The sequence below is a fragment of the Scomber scombrus genome, chromosome 5 (assembly GCF_963691925.1).
Source record: "Scomber scombrus chromosome 5, fScoSco1.1, whole genome shotgun sequence".
Lineage (NCBI taxonomy): Eukaryota > Metazoa > Chordata > Actinopteri > Scombriformes > Scombridae > Scomber > Scomber scombrus.
Genome location: NC_084974.1, coordinates 32,643,011 through 32,656,481, shown reverse-complemented (window position 1 = coordinate 32,656,481; position 13,471 = coordinate 32,643,011). Strand labels below are relative to the sequence as shown.

Here is a 13,471-nt window from a genome sequence, read left to right as displayed (position 1 = left end):
GGATGAGGAGCAGGTCTGTGGATGAGGAGCAGGTCTCTGGATGAGGAGCAGGACTGTGAATGAGGAGAAAGTCTGTGGATGAGGAGCAGGTCTGTGGATGAGGAGCAGGACGGTGGATGAGGAGAAAGTCTGTGGATGAGGAGCAGGTCTGTGGATGAGGAGCAGGACTGTGGATGAGGAGAAAGTCTGTGGATGAGGAGCAGGTCTGTGGATGAGGAGCAGGTCTGCGGATGAGGAGCAGGACTGTGGATGAGGAGCAGGACTGTGGATGAGGGGCAAGTCTGTAGATGAGGAGCAGGTCTGTGGATGAGGAGCAGGACTGTGGATGAGGAGCAAGTCTGTGGATGAGGAGTAGGTCTGTGGATGAGGAGCAAGGCTGTGAATGAGGAACAAGTCTGTGGATGAGGAGTAGGTCTGTGGATGAGGAGCAAGGCTGTGGATGAGGAGCAGGTCTGTGGATGAGGAGCAAGGTCTGTGGATGAGGAGCAGGTCTGTGGATGAGGAGCAAGTCTGTGGATGAGGAGCAGGTCTGTGGATGAGGAGCAAGTCTGTGGATGAGGAGCAGGTCTGTGGATGAGGAGCAAGTCTGTGGATGAGGAGTAGGTCTGTGGATGAGGAGCAGGTCTGTGGATGAGGAGCAGGACTGTGGAGGAGGAGCAGGACTGTGGATGAGGGGCAAGTCTGTAGATGAGGAGCAGGTCTGTTGATGAGGAGCAGGACTGTGGATGAGGAGCAAGTCTGTGGATGAGGAGCATGTCTGTGGATGAGGAGCAAGTCTGTGGATGAGGAGTAGGTCTGTGGATGAGGAGCAAGTCTGTGGATGAGGAGCAGGTCTGTGGATGAGGAGCAAGGTCTGTGGATGAGGAGCAAGTCTGTTGATGAGGAGCAGGTCTGTGGATGAGGAGCAAGTCTGTGGATGAGGAGCAAGTCTGTGGATGAGGAGCAGGTCTGTGGATGAGGAGCAAGTCTGTGGATGAGGAGCAAGGTCTGTGGATCAGGAGCAGGTCTGTGGATGAGGAGCAGGTCTGTGGATGAGGAGCAGGTCTGTAGATGAGGGGGGGAAATCCGTAGATGAGGAGCAGGTCTTTGGATGAGGAGAAGGTCTGTGGATGAGGAGCAAGTCTGTTGATAAGGAGCAAGTCTGTGGATGAGGAGCAGGTCTTTGGATGGTGGTTCACTGGTTTGTGAATCCGTCCGTCCAGCCGAACACGTTCTTCTGCTTCCTGTGTTTGGACTCCAGCGGGTTATGCAGCTCGTCTCCACAGCTGTGTTTCTTCAGCTGCCGTGAGTCGGAGAACCCGTGTCCGCAGCGCTCGCAGGTGTACAGCTTCACGCCGGTGTGGATCTGCATGTGAGACTTCAGCTGGTTGGACTGCCTGAACTTCCTGTTGCAGACGCCGCACTCGTAGGGCTTCTCCCCCGTGTGCACCAGCAGGTGTCGGTGGTAGTTCTGCGACGTCCTGAACTCTTTCCCGCACTGCTGGCACTTGTGCGGTTTGACGCCGGTGTGCAGCATCTCGTGGCGCTTCAGCTGCGACAGGAGCAGGAAGCCCTTCTCGCAGACGCCGCAGACGTGCGGGCGGTCGCCGCTGTGCTGCCGGACATGGTACAGGTAGAGGTGGCGCTGGTGGAAGGACCTGCCGCAGGTGTCGCAGGTGAACTCCTGGTTCTCCGTGTGGCTCTTCTCATGCTTCCTCAGACTGGAGCTGCTGCTGAAGCTCTTCAGGCAGATCTTACAGCTGAACGGTCGCACTCCCGTCTGCCTGTGCCCCACCGCCCCGATCCCCGCGCCCGTCTCTCCCTGCACGCCACCCTTGCTGTCGTGGACCAGCTGTTGGTGCTTCTGCAGCTGACAGTTGTAGAAAAACGTCTTCCCGCAGAGGTCGCACATGAAGGGTTTCTCCACGCCGTGAACCAGCATGTGAGTCTTCAGAGCCCACGTCCCTGAAAAGCCCTCCCCACATTTATCACACCTGAGACAAAAGAGAAGAAACAGAAGGTTTAAACAGCAGATAAACGACTGAAGACAGAAGTAACCTGGATCTAAATGAACTACACCACTCATAATACTTATATATATATAAATATGTGTGTGATGTAACGAGGCAGTGGTTATTTTTGTTGCTCATTTAATTTTTTGGCTTTGATAAAGTGAGCCGACATCACTATCCTCTGCTTATTTAAGTTTTTAGATTAGTTTGCTTCCCTCTGGTGGTCACAAAGTGTAACTGCACTGTCTTTTCTTAATTGTATGTTTCTTACTGTAAAATCCCGATATTTAGTTTTTATATAAAGCACATTGAGTTGCCCTTGTGTATGAAATGTGATATATAAATAAAGCTGCCTTGAGTCTTCGTCTTTTTTTCTATGTTTTTGATTGTTCAGCACTTTCTGTCAACTGCTGTTTGGTTTTAAATGTGCTTCACTAATAAATTTGACTTGATTGAGTATTTGTGTGTTTACATTGAGATCATCGTAGCAGAAGATTAAATATTTGCCTGTCAGTGAATGTTACAAACTTCTCTGCAGTGTCTCACTTCTGCAGACTCTGTGCTGATCTAACACAGTTTTTTTAATATACAAACACATTAAATAACCTAAATCAAGTGTGAGCAGCAGCACCTGAAGGGTTTCTCTCCGTTGTGGAGCCTCAGGTGTCTCTGGAAGTTGTACTTGAGTCCGAAGCTGAGCCCGCAGGTCTGACAGACGAAGGGTTTCTCCCCGGTGTGGACGACGCGGTGCTGCAGCAGACCCATCTTACACTTGAAGGCTTTGTCGCACTCGGAGCATTTGTGCGGCCGCTCCTCGGAGTGCGACCTCTTGTGGACGCGCAGGTTGCTGGCGGTGGAGAACCTCTTCCCGCAGGCCTGGCAGGGGTACGGCCGCGCCCCGGTGTGGATGGTCTGGTGCTCGCGGAGGCTCTTCTTCCTGGTGAAACCTTTCCCGCAGACGTCGCACATGAACGGCTTGACGTCGGCGTGCGACACCTCGTGGTAGCGGAGCGCGCCGGCCGAGGTGAAGGTGCGGTCGCAGGAGTTGCACTGCAGCGGCGTCTTCTGCAGCTGGTGGGACGCCTGGTGGACGCGGAGCTGGCGCAGCAGCCTGAACTTCCTGTCACACTGGTCGCAGCGCAGCAGCTTGTCGGGGTCGTTCTCCTGCGCCTCCCGAAGCTGGTGAGACTGAAGGTGTTTCTGCAGCGTCTTGGCCTTGTAGAAGCCTTTGTCGCAGGAGCTGCAGGGGAAGGGTTTGCGGTGGCAGGACACGTGTTTGCTCAGCTGGTGTTTCTGATGGAAACCTTTGTTGCAGAGCTCACAGAAGAAACGCTTCTCTTTGTACAGATCCCTCCTCCTCTTCCTCTCCTGCTCCTTTAGCTCCTCATCACCCACAGCTGCAGAGGGGAAACACAAAGATCCAGAGGTGCTCAATCTGGAGTTTAACTATTAAATTCTGTTCTAAAAAAACACCACAAATGTCTTTTAATCTGAAATTTGATGACTTTTCCTAAAGTGGCCCAAAATGCACAAAAAGTTGGCAGGTAATTATATAAGCTGCAGAAGAAGATGTGTGTTCATGTTTATAAATTAGACACTTAAGCCGGAAAGTTAATGTGAGTTTGTTGCGTATCAGGATGCGATCAGGCTCAGTGTGACCGACCGCTCTGCCTACGATAGACTTCACTTTGCTTTGTGCAAGATTTGATAAACTGTGGAAAAAAGGACTCCAGCTACATAGATGGATGATGGAACAGTATTTAACTAACAGCTTGTAAAAACACCCCAAATGTCTTTTATTCTGAAATTTGATGACTTTTCCTAAAGTGGCCCAAAATGCACAAAAATGTAAATATTTTAAATGTTCTACTTTTGTATAGATGCTACAAATGTTGGTCCATTGAGGCTGTTCTGGGTCAGATTATCTCCGTATCTATTGCCATGTGTTTTAGTGAAATGAATAGTTAATAGTTTTAATAAGATAGTAGTTATGAGGATGTATTTTTATGATGTAGCAGTGAAGACTGATGGCTCTAATGGTTATACAATAAACCCCACAGTTCCATAAAGCTCTGCTCATTTTACCTTTACATTAAATAACATTTCCATCATTATTGCTATGTTATATTTTCATGTCTGAGGTAAAATAGGACATGATATTGTGTGATCGGAGATGTTTAGTGGTGTAAAAGCTAAAAAAAAATACACTCTCTGCTCTCTGACACATGAATCAAGATTTAATCCTCCTGTTGTCCTCGAGTCAAGGAAGGAAGGAAGGAAGGAAGAAAAAGGAGGAAGGAAGGAAAGGAGGGAGGAAGGAAGAAGGAAGGAAAGGAGGGAAGGAAGGAAGGAAGGAAAGGAGGGAGGAAGGAAGGAAAGGAGGGAGGAAGGAAGGAAGGAAAGGAGGGAGGAAGGAAGGAAGGAAAGGAGGGAAGGAAGGAAGGGAGGATGGAGGTAATAAGGAAGGAAGGGGGAGGTAGGGAGTAAGGAAGGAAGGAAAAGAGGGAGGAAGGAAGGAAGGAAGGAAAGGAGGGAAGGAAGGGAGGACGGAGGAAATAAGGAAGGAAGGAAGGGGGAGGTAGGGAGAAAGGAAAAGAGGAAGGGAAGGAAGGAAAGAAGGACACAGGAACAGTATGTGATGATAGAATATAAACAGTATTTGAGGGTTAATGCAACAGTCTGATAAATAAACAAACATCAGCTGATTATAACTCACCTGTCTGACCGTCAGCAGGCGTCTGCTCCTCAGTTTCTATCTTCTCCTCCTCCTGAAAATCACAGAGACCAAAACTGAGCTGCAGATGTGATTGTGAGTAATATTTATTAATTCATCTGTCTTTTATTTTATGTTTAAGCCTGTTTTTACTATTCTGTCTATCCCTTTTATTCTATTTTAAGCTCTTTATTTACACATATCCCTCTTTAGATGATCTTCTTTTTGTATGTTCTGTCAATCAACTAATTGATTAATCGACTAATTGTTGCTGATTTCTGCTTTAATGAAACATGAACTTACACCAGACGCTGCTTCCTGTGTGGGCGTGTCTTCGCCGTCCGTCGCCTCGCTCGGTGGCGGCTCGTTAACCACAGGAAGTGATGTCATGTCGGAGGAGGACTGAATCACCTCTGCAGAGGTTTCGTCGGCATCTGTCAGCTGGATGACGTCCAACTCCAGCTCGGTGGCGGTCGCCTCGGTGACCGTTTCATCCTGTTTCCCTAGCGACGGCGGCGGGGGGGCGGGGCTCGTCGGGCCGGTGGTGGTGGTGGTGGGGGGGACCGGCTGGCTGATGATGACCAGCGGCACCTGAGGGCTGCTGCGGGCTTTACGTCTGGATTTAGAGGAGCTGAGGATCGCCATGGCGAGGGCGGCAGGGCTGACAGCTGATTGGTTGATGTCGAGTGAGAGGGCGGGGCCATCTGGAACATTCAGTGAGACGCCAAAACAAAATTACAATAGCATCAAATTTCTTCTTTTAATCCATTTAGAGAGAATATATTAGAGGATTATGGCAAAAATGTCTAAGTGGTGTAACCATAAAAACTTTATACCAAATAATTCAACTTGCTTAAAAACACTACAGGAGGAAGGAAGGAAGGAAAGAAGGAAAGGAAAGGAGTAAGGAGGGAGGGAGGGAGGAAAAGAGGAAGGAAGGAAGTAAGGAAGGAAGTGAGGAAAGAAGGAAGGGAGGAAGGAAAGGTGGAAGGAGGGACAGGAAGAAGGAAGGAAGGAAAGAAGGAAAGGAAAGGAGTAAGGAGGGAGGGAGGGAGGAAAAGAGGAAGGAAGGAAAGAAGTGAGGAAAGAAGGAAGGGAAAGAAGTAAGGAGGGAGGGAGGGAGGAAAAGAGGAAGGAAGGAAAAGGTGGAAGGTGGGACAGAAGGAAGGAAGGAATGAGGAAGGAAGGAAGGAAGGAAAGAAGGAAAGGAGTAAGGAGGGAGGAAAAGAGGAAGGAAGGAAGGAAGTGAGGAAAGAAGGAAGGAAGGAAGGAAACAATAACACATCCTTTTTTTGTGGACACAGCATCAAATTTCTGCTTTTAATCCATTTAGAGAGAATATATTAGAGGATTATGGCAAAAATGTCTAAGTGGTGTAACCATAAAAACTTTGTACCAAATAATTCAACTTGCTTAAAAACAGTAAATATTCAATAAAACACCATATCAACTAGTTTGGCATGATCTTACAGTATAACTTTATATTAAATAAAGGTAATGGAATACAATTGTTCTATATATTACATTTACTCTGGGGAATCATGTCAATTTAAGAACCATTTAAATTTTTTTGTTGGTTACACCATTTGACATTTTCAGGAGCATTCTGAATTAAACCGACCTGATGGTTTGATCTTGTAGAGCGTTTGTGTTTCGCTCTTCTCAGCAGACGTCTTGTCGTCCTTCGTCCTCAGCTCGGCCTCCAGACGTCTCACTTTGTTCTTCGTGGCTTCGTTCTCTTTCGCTAAACTCGCGTACAGCTCCCCGAAAACTCTGCAGATTTTACGAAGGGCTTCCCTCGCCATCGCATCCAAGACGACGCTCAGCTGAGTCTGTGAAGAGAAAGGAAGTGAATAATCCACCTGTCTAAACTCTATACACTACACCTTTAAATTACTTAATTTAATTTTACAGAAAATGGCCCAGACTATGGAAACCCATTTGTTTCAAAATTAAATTAATAAATAGGTTAATTATTATGATTTATCCATTATTATGAAATATTTATGGATTATTATTCAGCATTTATCAATTATTATGAAATATGTATCCATTATAATGAAGTACTTCCCATTAATATGTAAAACACATCCTTTATTATGAAATATAATCTTAACATTATTTAATCTTCCTTATTTACGCAATAATACAATAAAAGTTTATTTCATATCGCCGTTTTACAGAATGGCTTTTTATGTCATACAGATGTTTTACAGCAGAATTAAACATAATTAACTTATTTATTCATTTAATTTTTAAACAAATGTGTCCCCATACAGACCCCTTTTATTCTGAAGGTGAAGAATCCACACTGGAAATGAACCATCCTCATAAAGGTAACTTGAACTTGTCTTTACACTTTATTATTATTTTTATTATCATATTATATATAAATATACCCTTGCGTGTGTTAATGAGCAGATGATTACGAGCATTATTACATTAAAATTAAATAAATGAAATTTTTTGGCGGTTGTTTTTTTTTTTTTTTCAGTAGCAACAACGGAAGTGACGGCGGATTTCTCTCCGGAGCCTTTTAGGTTCCGACTCCTCTTTAATCTCCTCACCAGGCTCTCCGTGCGGTCCTCCCCCGCATGTCCCGTCCTCTCCTGTAGGACGCACACCGCAGATTGCACCGCCAGCTGCAGGATCAGCTCCGTCTCACAGCGGAACGTTTCTGCGGCCGCCAGCTCGTCCCCCGGCGGCCCCATCACGGCCCGCAAACCTCCAACGACTTCCGGCGCGAAGCCAAAGTTAAAGTTAGAAAAATAGAAAAAAACCCCGAGCAGAGTCTATCAGAGAGAGAGAGAGAGACTCTAAAAACTACCAGTCAGGATGGTTCTCTGCTCTGCTGTCATAATAATATGGCTGCAGTGTTCACATCCGGGTCATTATGTTGAGCCTTCAAAATAAAGTGTCGCAGAGCTGTATGGCGAGCCAAACGGGACAAAATGTTTTATTCAGCAGTGGAACAAGTACACACGTTTACCTTCAGTAAAAGTACCAATACAGCAATACACAAATACTCCATTACAAGTCAAAGTACTGCATGAACAGTAAAAGTACTGCAGTATTATGAGTGATGTAGTATGCAGTATTACAGTAAAAGTACTGCAGTATTATGAGTGATGTAGTATGCAGTATTACAGTAAAAGTACTGCAGTATTATGGGTGATGTAGTATGCAGTATTACAGTAAAAGTACTGCAGTATTATGAGTTATGTAGTATGCAGTATTACAGTAAAAGTACTGCAGCATTATGAGTGATGTAGTATGCAGTATTACAGTAAAAGTACTGCAGCATTATGAGTGATGTAGTATGCAGTATTACAGTAAAAGTACTGCAGTATTATGGGTGATGTAGTATGCAGTATTACAGTAAAAGTACTTCAGTATTATAGTGATGTAGTATGCAGTATTACAGTAAAAGTACTGCAGTATTATGAGTGATGTAGTATGCAGTATTACAGTAAAAGTACTGCAGTATTATGAGCGATGTAGTATGCAGTATTACAGTAAAAGTACTGCAGTATTATGAGCGATGTAGTATGCAGTATTACAGTAAAAGTACTGCAGTATTATGAGCGATGTAGTATGCAGTATTACAGTAAAAGTACTGCAGTATTGTGAGCGATGTAGTATGCAGTATTACAGTAAAAGTACTGCAGTATTATGAGCGATGTAGTATGCAGTATTACAGTAAAAGTATTGCAGTATTGTGAGCGATGTAGTATGCAGTATTACAGTAAAAGTACTGCAGTATTATGAGTGATGTAGTATGCAGTATTACAGTAAAAGTATTGCAGTAATGTGAGTGATGTAGTATGCAGTATTACAGTAAAAGTACTGCAGTATTGTGAGCGATGTAGTATGCAGTATTACAGTAAAAGTACTGCAGTATTACAAGTAAAAGTACTGCAGTATTATGAGTGATGTAGTATGCAGTATTACAGTAAAAGTACTGCAGTATTATGAGTGATGTAGTATGCAGTATTACAGTAAAAGTACTGCAGTATTATGAGCGATGTAGTATGCAGTATTACAGTAAAAGTATTGCAGTATTGTGAGCGATGTAGTATGCAGTATTACAGTAAAAGTACTGCAGTATTATGAGCGATGTAGTATGCAGTATTACAGTAAAAGTACTGCAGTATTATGAGTGATGTAGTATGCAGTATTACAGTAAAAGTACTGCAGTATTATGAGCGATGTAGTATGCAGTATTACAGTAAAAGTACTGCAGTATTATGAGCGATGTAGTATGCAGTATTACAGTAAAAGTACTGCAGTATTATGAGCGATGTACAGTAGTATGCAGTATTACACTAAAAGTACTGCAGTATTATGAGTGATGTAGTATGCAGTATTACAGTAAAAGTATTGCAGTATTATGAGTGATGTAGTATGCAGTATTACAGTAAAAGTACTGCAGTATTATGAGTGATGTAGTATGCAGTATTACAGTAAAAGTACTGCAGTATTATGAGTGATGTAGTATGCAGTATTACAGTAAAAGTACTGCAGTATTATGAGTGATGTAGTATGCAGTATTACAGTAAAAGTACTGCAGTATTATGAGTTATGTAGTATGCAGTATTACAGTAAAAGTACTGCAGTATTATGAGTGATGTAGTATGCAGTATTACAGTAAAAGTACTGCAGCATTATGAGTGATGTAGTATGCAGTATTACAGTAAAAGTACTGCAGTATTATGAGCGATGTAGTATGCAGTATTACAGTAAAAGTACTGCAGTATTATGAGCGATGTAGTATGCAGTATTACAGTAAAAGTACTGCAGTATTATGAGCGATGTAGTATGCAGTATTACAGTAAAAGTATTGCAGTATTGTGAGCGATGTAGTATGCAGTATTACAGTAAAAGTACTGCAGTATTATGAGCGATGTAGTATGCAGTATTACAGTAAAAGTACTGCAGTATTATGAGTGATGTAGTATGCAGTATTACAGTAAAAGTATTGCAGTAATGTGAGTGATGTAGTATGCAGTATTACAGTAAAAGTACTGCAGTATTGTGAGCGATGTAGTATGCAGTATTACAGTAAAAGTACTGCAGTATTACAAGTAAAAGTACTGCAGTATTATGAGTGATGTAGTATGCAGTATTACAGTAAAAGTACTGCAGTATTATGAGTGATGTAGTATGCAGTATTACAGTAAAAGTACTGCAGTATTATGAGCGATGTAGTATGCAGTATTACAGTAAAAGTACTGCAGTATTATAGTGATGTAGTATGCAGTATTACAGTAAAAGTACTGCAGTATTATGAGCGATGTAGTATGCAGTATTACAGTAAAAGTACTGCAGTATTATGAGCGATGTAGTATGCAGTATTACACTAAAAGTACTGCAGTATTATGAGTGATGTAGTATGCAGTATTACAGTAAAAGTACTGCAGTATTATGAGTGATGTAGTATGCAGTATTACAGTAAAAGTACTGCAGTATTATGAGTGATATAGTATGCAGTATTACAGTAAAAGTACTGCAGTATTATGAGCGATGTAGTATGCAGTATTACACTAAAAGTACTGCAGTATTATGAGTGATGTAGTATGCAGTATTACAGTAAAAGTACTGCAGTATTATGAGTGATGTAGTATGCAGTATTACAGTAAAAGTACTGCAGTATTATGAGTGATATAGTATGCAGTATTACAGTAAAAGTACAAGTGAAACTGTCTATTTAACAAGTGTAGTTACACGCTGTGACCACCAGAGTGCAGCAAACTTAAATCAACAGTGAATAGTGATGTCAGAAATGACCACCACACATGAACACCTCATACAGTCTTCTCATGAATAGTTTATACAAATGTAACAGCACACGCCACGTCACCATCAAACAACAATGAAACGTCTGTTGGAGACATTTCACTGTGTCGCTTTCAAACAGCAGAAATAATATACTGTTGGCCTGTAATGTTTCTGAGATGTATAAGTAAACTGTATTGTCATTATTATTATTGGTCATTAATATAATTTGAACCCAAGTGTCAGGGTGTGAAAAATGTGTTCATAGCAGGCGGGGAGTTCCGGTCCTCTGAAATGATGCCAACGCGGAAGTAACTTAAAACTGCATTCTATCAAAGGCCACCAGGGGGCGACCGTTTTGGTGTCAAAAGGACTTCCGTCTCTATACAAGTCAATGGAGAATTCACCAAGTTCTCACTTGATTTCTAACCTCAGTAAACGTTTTCAAAATGTGTTTATGGTCTCAATCGCTAGTTTAAAGCCTTCTTCAATGCAGTATGATGTTCATTTGGGACATTTTGGCCTCCCTGATTTTATATGTGAGGATAAAGCAGGGTATGCATTAGGGCGTGGCTACGTGGTGATTGACAGGTTGATTGGTTCACAGGTTCAGGAGGGCGCCTCATGCTCCTCCTGATGCCCATATAAGTAGAATCCATGTTTTTATTTTTACACAGCATGCATCTGAAATTTTCAAGATGGTGCTGCTCAGATCCGAAACTATTGGCCTCCAAGCAGCAGTCCACAAACCAATGGGTGACGTCACGGATGTTGCGGATGCATTTTGAAAACGTTTACTGAGGTTAGAAATCAAGTGAGAAGTTGGTGAATTCTCCATTGACTTGTATAGAGACGGAAGTCCTTTTGACACCAAAACGGTCGCCCCCTGGTGGCCTTTTGATAGAATGCAGTTTTAAGTTACTTCTGTGTTGGCATCATTTCAGAGGACCAGAACTCCCCGCCTGGATTAAATGCTATCTTTGGTGGTGCATTCAGGGATAATCCGTCATCCGAGAGTTAGATGTGAGGAAAATCTGACGCTTCTGGTAAAGAAACGGGTGATAAATAGTCATATTTTATTTTAAGTGCTTCTTAAATCTGTGTTGGTGTCTCATAATGCAGCACAATGTTGTTTTTATTAACATTAATATTCAACATTTCAGTGCTTTTTCATTTGTCAATGTGTATAAAGTCCTGTGTGATGCACGTGACTTACAAATTATTATAATGCGTTTGTTTTTATTATGTTAATGACACATTTTTATGATCATTTTTTGTGCAAATGTGCCAAAAAAAACCCAAAACTGAATGTTTAGTTAGGACGCAGTGAAATTGTGACATTTTTCTATATTTTTTAAATATATATATTTTATTGAAATATTGACATTTTATAGACAAAACAATTAATCTAATCCAAAAAAGAACCACAGATTAATCAATAATAAAGATCTAATTTGGATTTCAATCAATTTTTGAAATTTAAACCCAGATAACAATTTTGACATCGAGCAAACAATAACATTTTCAGATTTAAAATTTCTTTAACAGACATGAACTGAAATGTATTAAAAGATTATTTGTAAAAATGACTGACAGGAGTTTAAATTGATTTTATTTCATGTTATTTATGAAATGCCACAGAGTTAAAGTCAGAAGATGCAGAATAAACTGAAAATATAAGATGTATTTCCTCTTCTTGTCTTCTAGTTTTAACCTGTTTAGACACTTTAAAATCAACACTGTGAAGATTATTCAACCATAACAACAACAAAGAAATAATAAATCTATATTCATCTCTGTATCACCACATATATAATAAACCTCATCACACCAAAAGCTTGAACTATAATCACTCCTTTAAATACAATCAGCATGATGGAGACTCAGATCATCGTCTAGTACCTTCGATTGATTTTTTTTCCTTGTATCATGTGCAACAATAAAACTACAAACTCCAGGTATGAAGCTTCTCTGAGTCCGAACTCCTCTCAGCTCTCAGTTTATTGATGTGGCGGTCCCGATAATCTGATCTGATCAGTCTGAGTCCCATAATGCACTTCAGTCCATCTCAGCACACACAGGACAGCTTTTTGTTTTTCCTTTTATTGATCCTGTATAAAGTGCTTTTGAGTTCCAAGTCCAGATAATCCTGCAGGATCACGCCGAAAAAGATCCCGAATCAAAGAAGAAGAAAAACACCAAACGGCGATTTGGTTTCAGTCTAAAAAAAAAGTTGTGGAGGCCGATTTTACATCCATTCGATCACAACGTTTGAAACCAAAATCAGATTATTCCCGACAGCCGGTCCGAGCTGTGAGGTGAGGTGGTTTTTAGGTTAGTGGCCACAGTCGGCACTGCAGGTCACATGACTGTAAAATTATAATTTTTTAAGCATCACAAACCACTAATCCCTAACCCTGAATCAGAATTAAATCGAAAAAAAAAAATAACAGAGTGGTTAGCCTAGCCTAGCACAAAGACTGGAAGTGAAGGGAAACTGTGGGGGGATCTCGCGCAACCACACAGGATTTCGACAATGTTTACAGCTTTAGCAGTAGCAGCAATCAGGTAAGTGTTTATTTTAATAAACTCCTGGTGTACTTACAAACTTCCCAATGCATCGATTTATGAGTAAAGACCCTATTTGTACTACTGTAGAAGTTTGATAACCAGGCATTATTAGTGGGGTATTTTACGAGATACACTGGTGGGTCCGTTAGCGCCTGTACTAAGCCATTCGGCTGATGGCTTTGAAGCCACTATTTTGCGATAAAATGAGAAAAAAAGGGCTGAGGCTGTGATTAGATAGACCTCATGGTGCATATGACGCTAGGTCGAAATTACGCCGAACCATCGCTTTAAGTTTATTTAGCAAATCCACAGTTTTAACAAACTCTGAAATGAATTATTGTGTTGTTAACATCTTTTTTTGATTTCAAAATTTCAAAAAAGGAAATTTCAGAATTTTAAAATAAATATTTCAGTAAATTGA

At 41.7% G+C, this 13,471-nt stretch overlaps 2 protein-coding genes across 2 annotated transcripts in view; both read right to left on the bottom strand.

The window, feature by feature from the left end:
• Positions 1–746: 746 nt before the first annotated feature.
• LOC133979972 (zinc finger protein 345-like) lies at positions 747–7,485 on the bottom strand. Its single transcript, XM_062418523.1, has 6 exons — positions 7,272–7,485; positions 6,326–6,536; positions 5,008–5,408; positions 4,708–4,759; positions 2,623–3,388; positions 747–1,973 (listed from the first exon to the last, which is right to left on the bottom strand). The coding sequence occupies exons 1-6, from the start codon at positions 7,413–7,415 to the stop codon at positions 1,175–1,177; spliced, it is 2,373 nt and encodes a 790-aa protein (XP_062274507.1). The 5' UTR covers positions 7,416–7,485; the 3' UTR covers positions 747–1,174.
• Positions 7,486–11,944: 4,459 nt separating this feature from the next.
• The window catches only part of LOC133979984 (exocyst complex component 3-like protein 2), a 35,158-nt gene continuing 33,631 nt past the window's right edge, over positions 11,945–13,471 (bottom strand). Inside the window, exon 14 of the mRNA XM_062418540.1 lies at positions 11,945–13,471. This exon is cut by the window's right edge and continues 1,214 nt beyond it. The gene's annotated coding sequence lies outside the window, so the exon portion shown is untranslated.

What these genes read in the sequence shown, in the direction of transcription:
- LOC133979972 (XM_062418523.1), bottom strand. Translation starts at nt 7,415, where the DNA reads ATGGGGCCGCCGGGGGACGAGCTGGCGGCCGCAGAAACGTTCCGCTGT. An exon ending in AGGACCGCACGGAGAGCCTG is followed by an intron (nt 6,537 to 7,271) that starts GTGAGGAGATTA and finishes TTCTCTTCACAG; the next exon opens with ACTCAGCTGAGCGTCGTCTT. An exon ending in CACAGGAAGCAGCGTCTGGT is followed by an intron (nt 4,760 to 5,007) that starts GTAAGTTCATGT and finishes TGTGATTTTCAG; the next exon opens with GAGGAGGAGAAGATAGAAAC.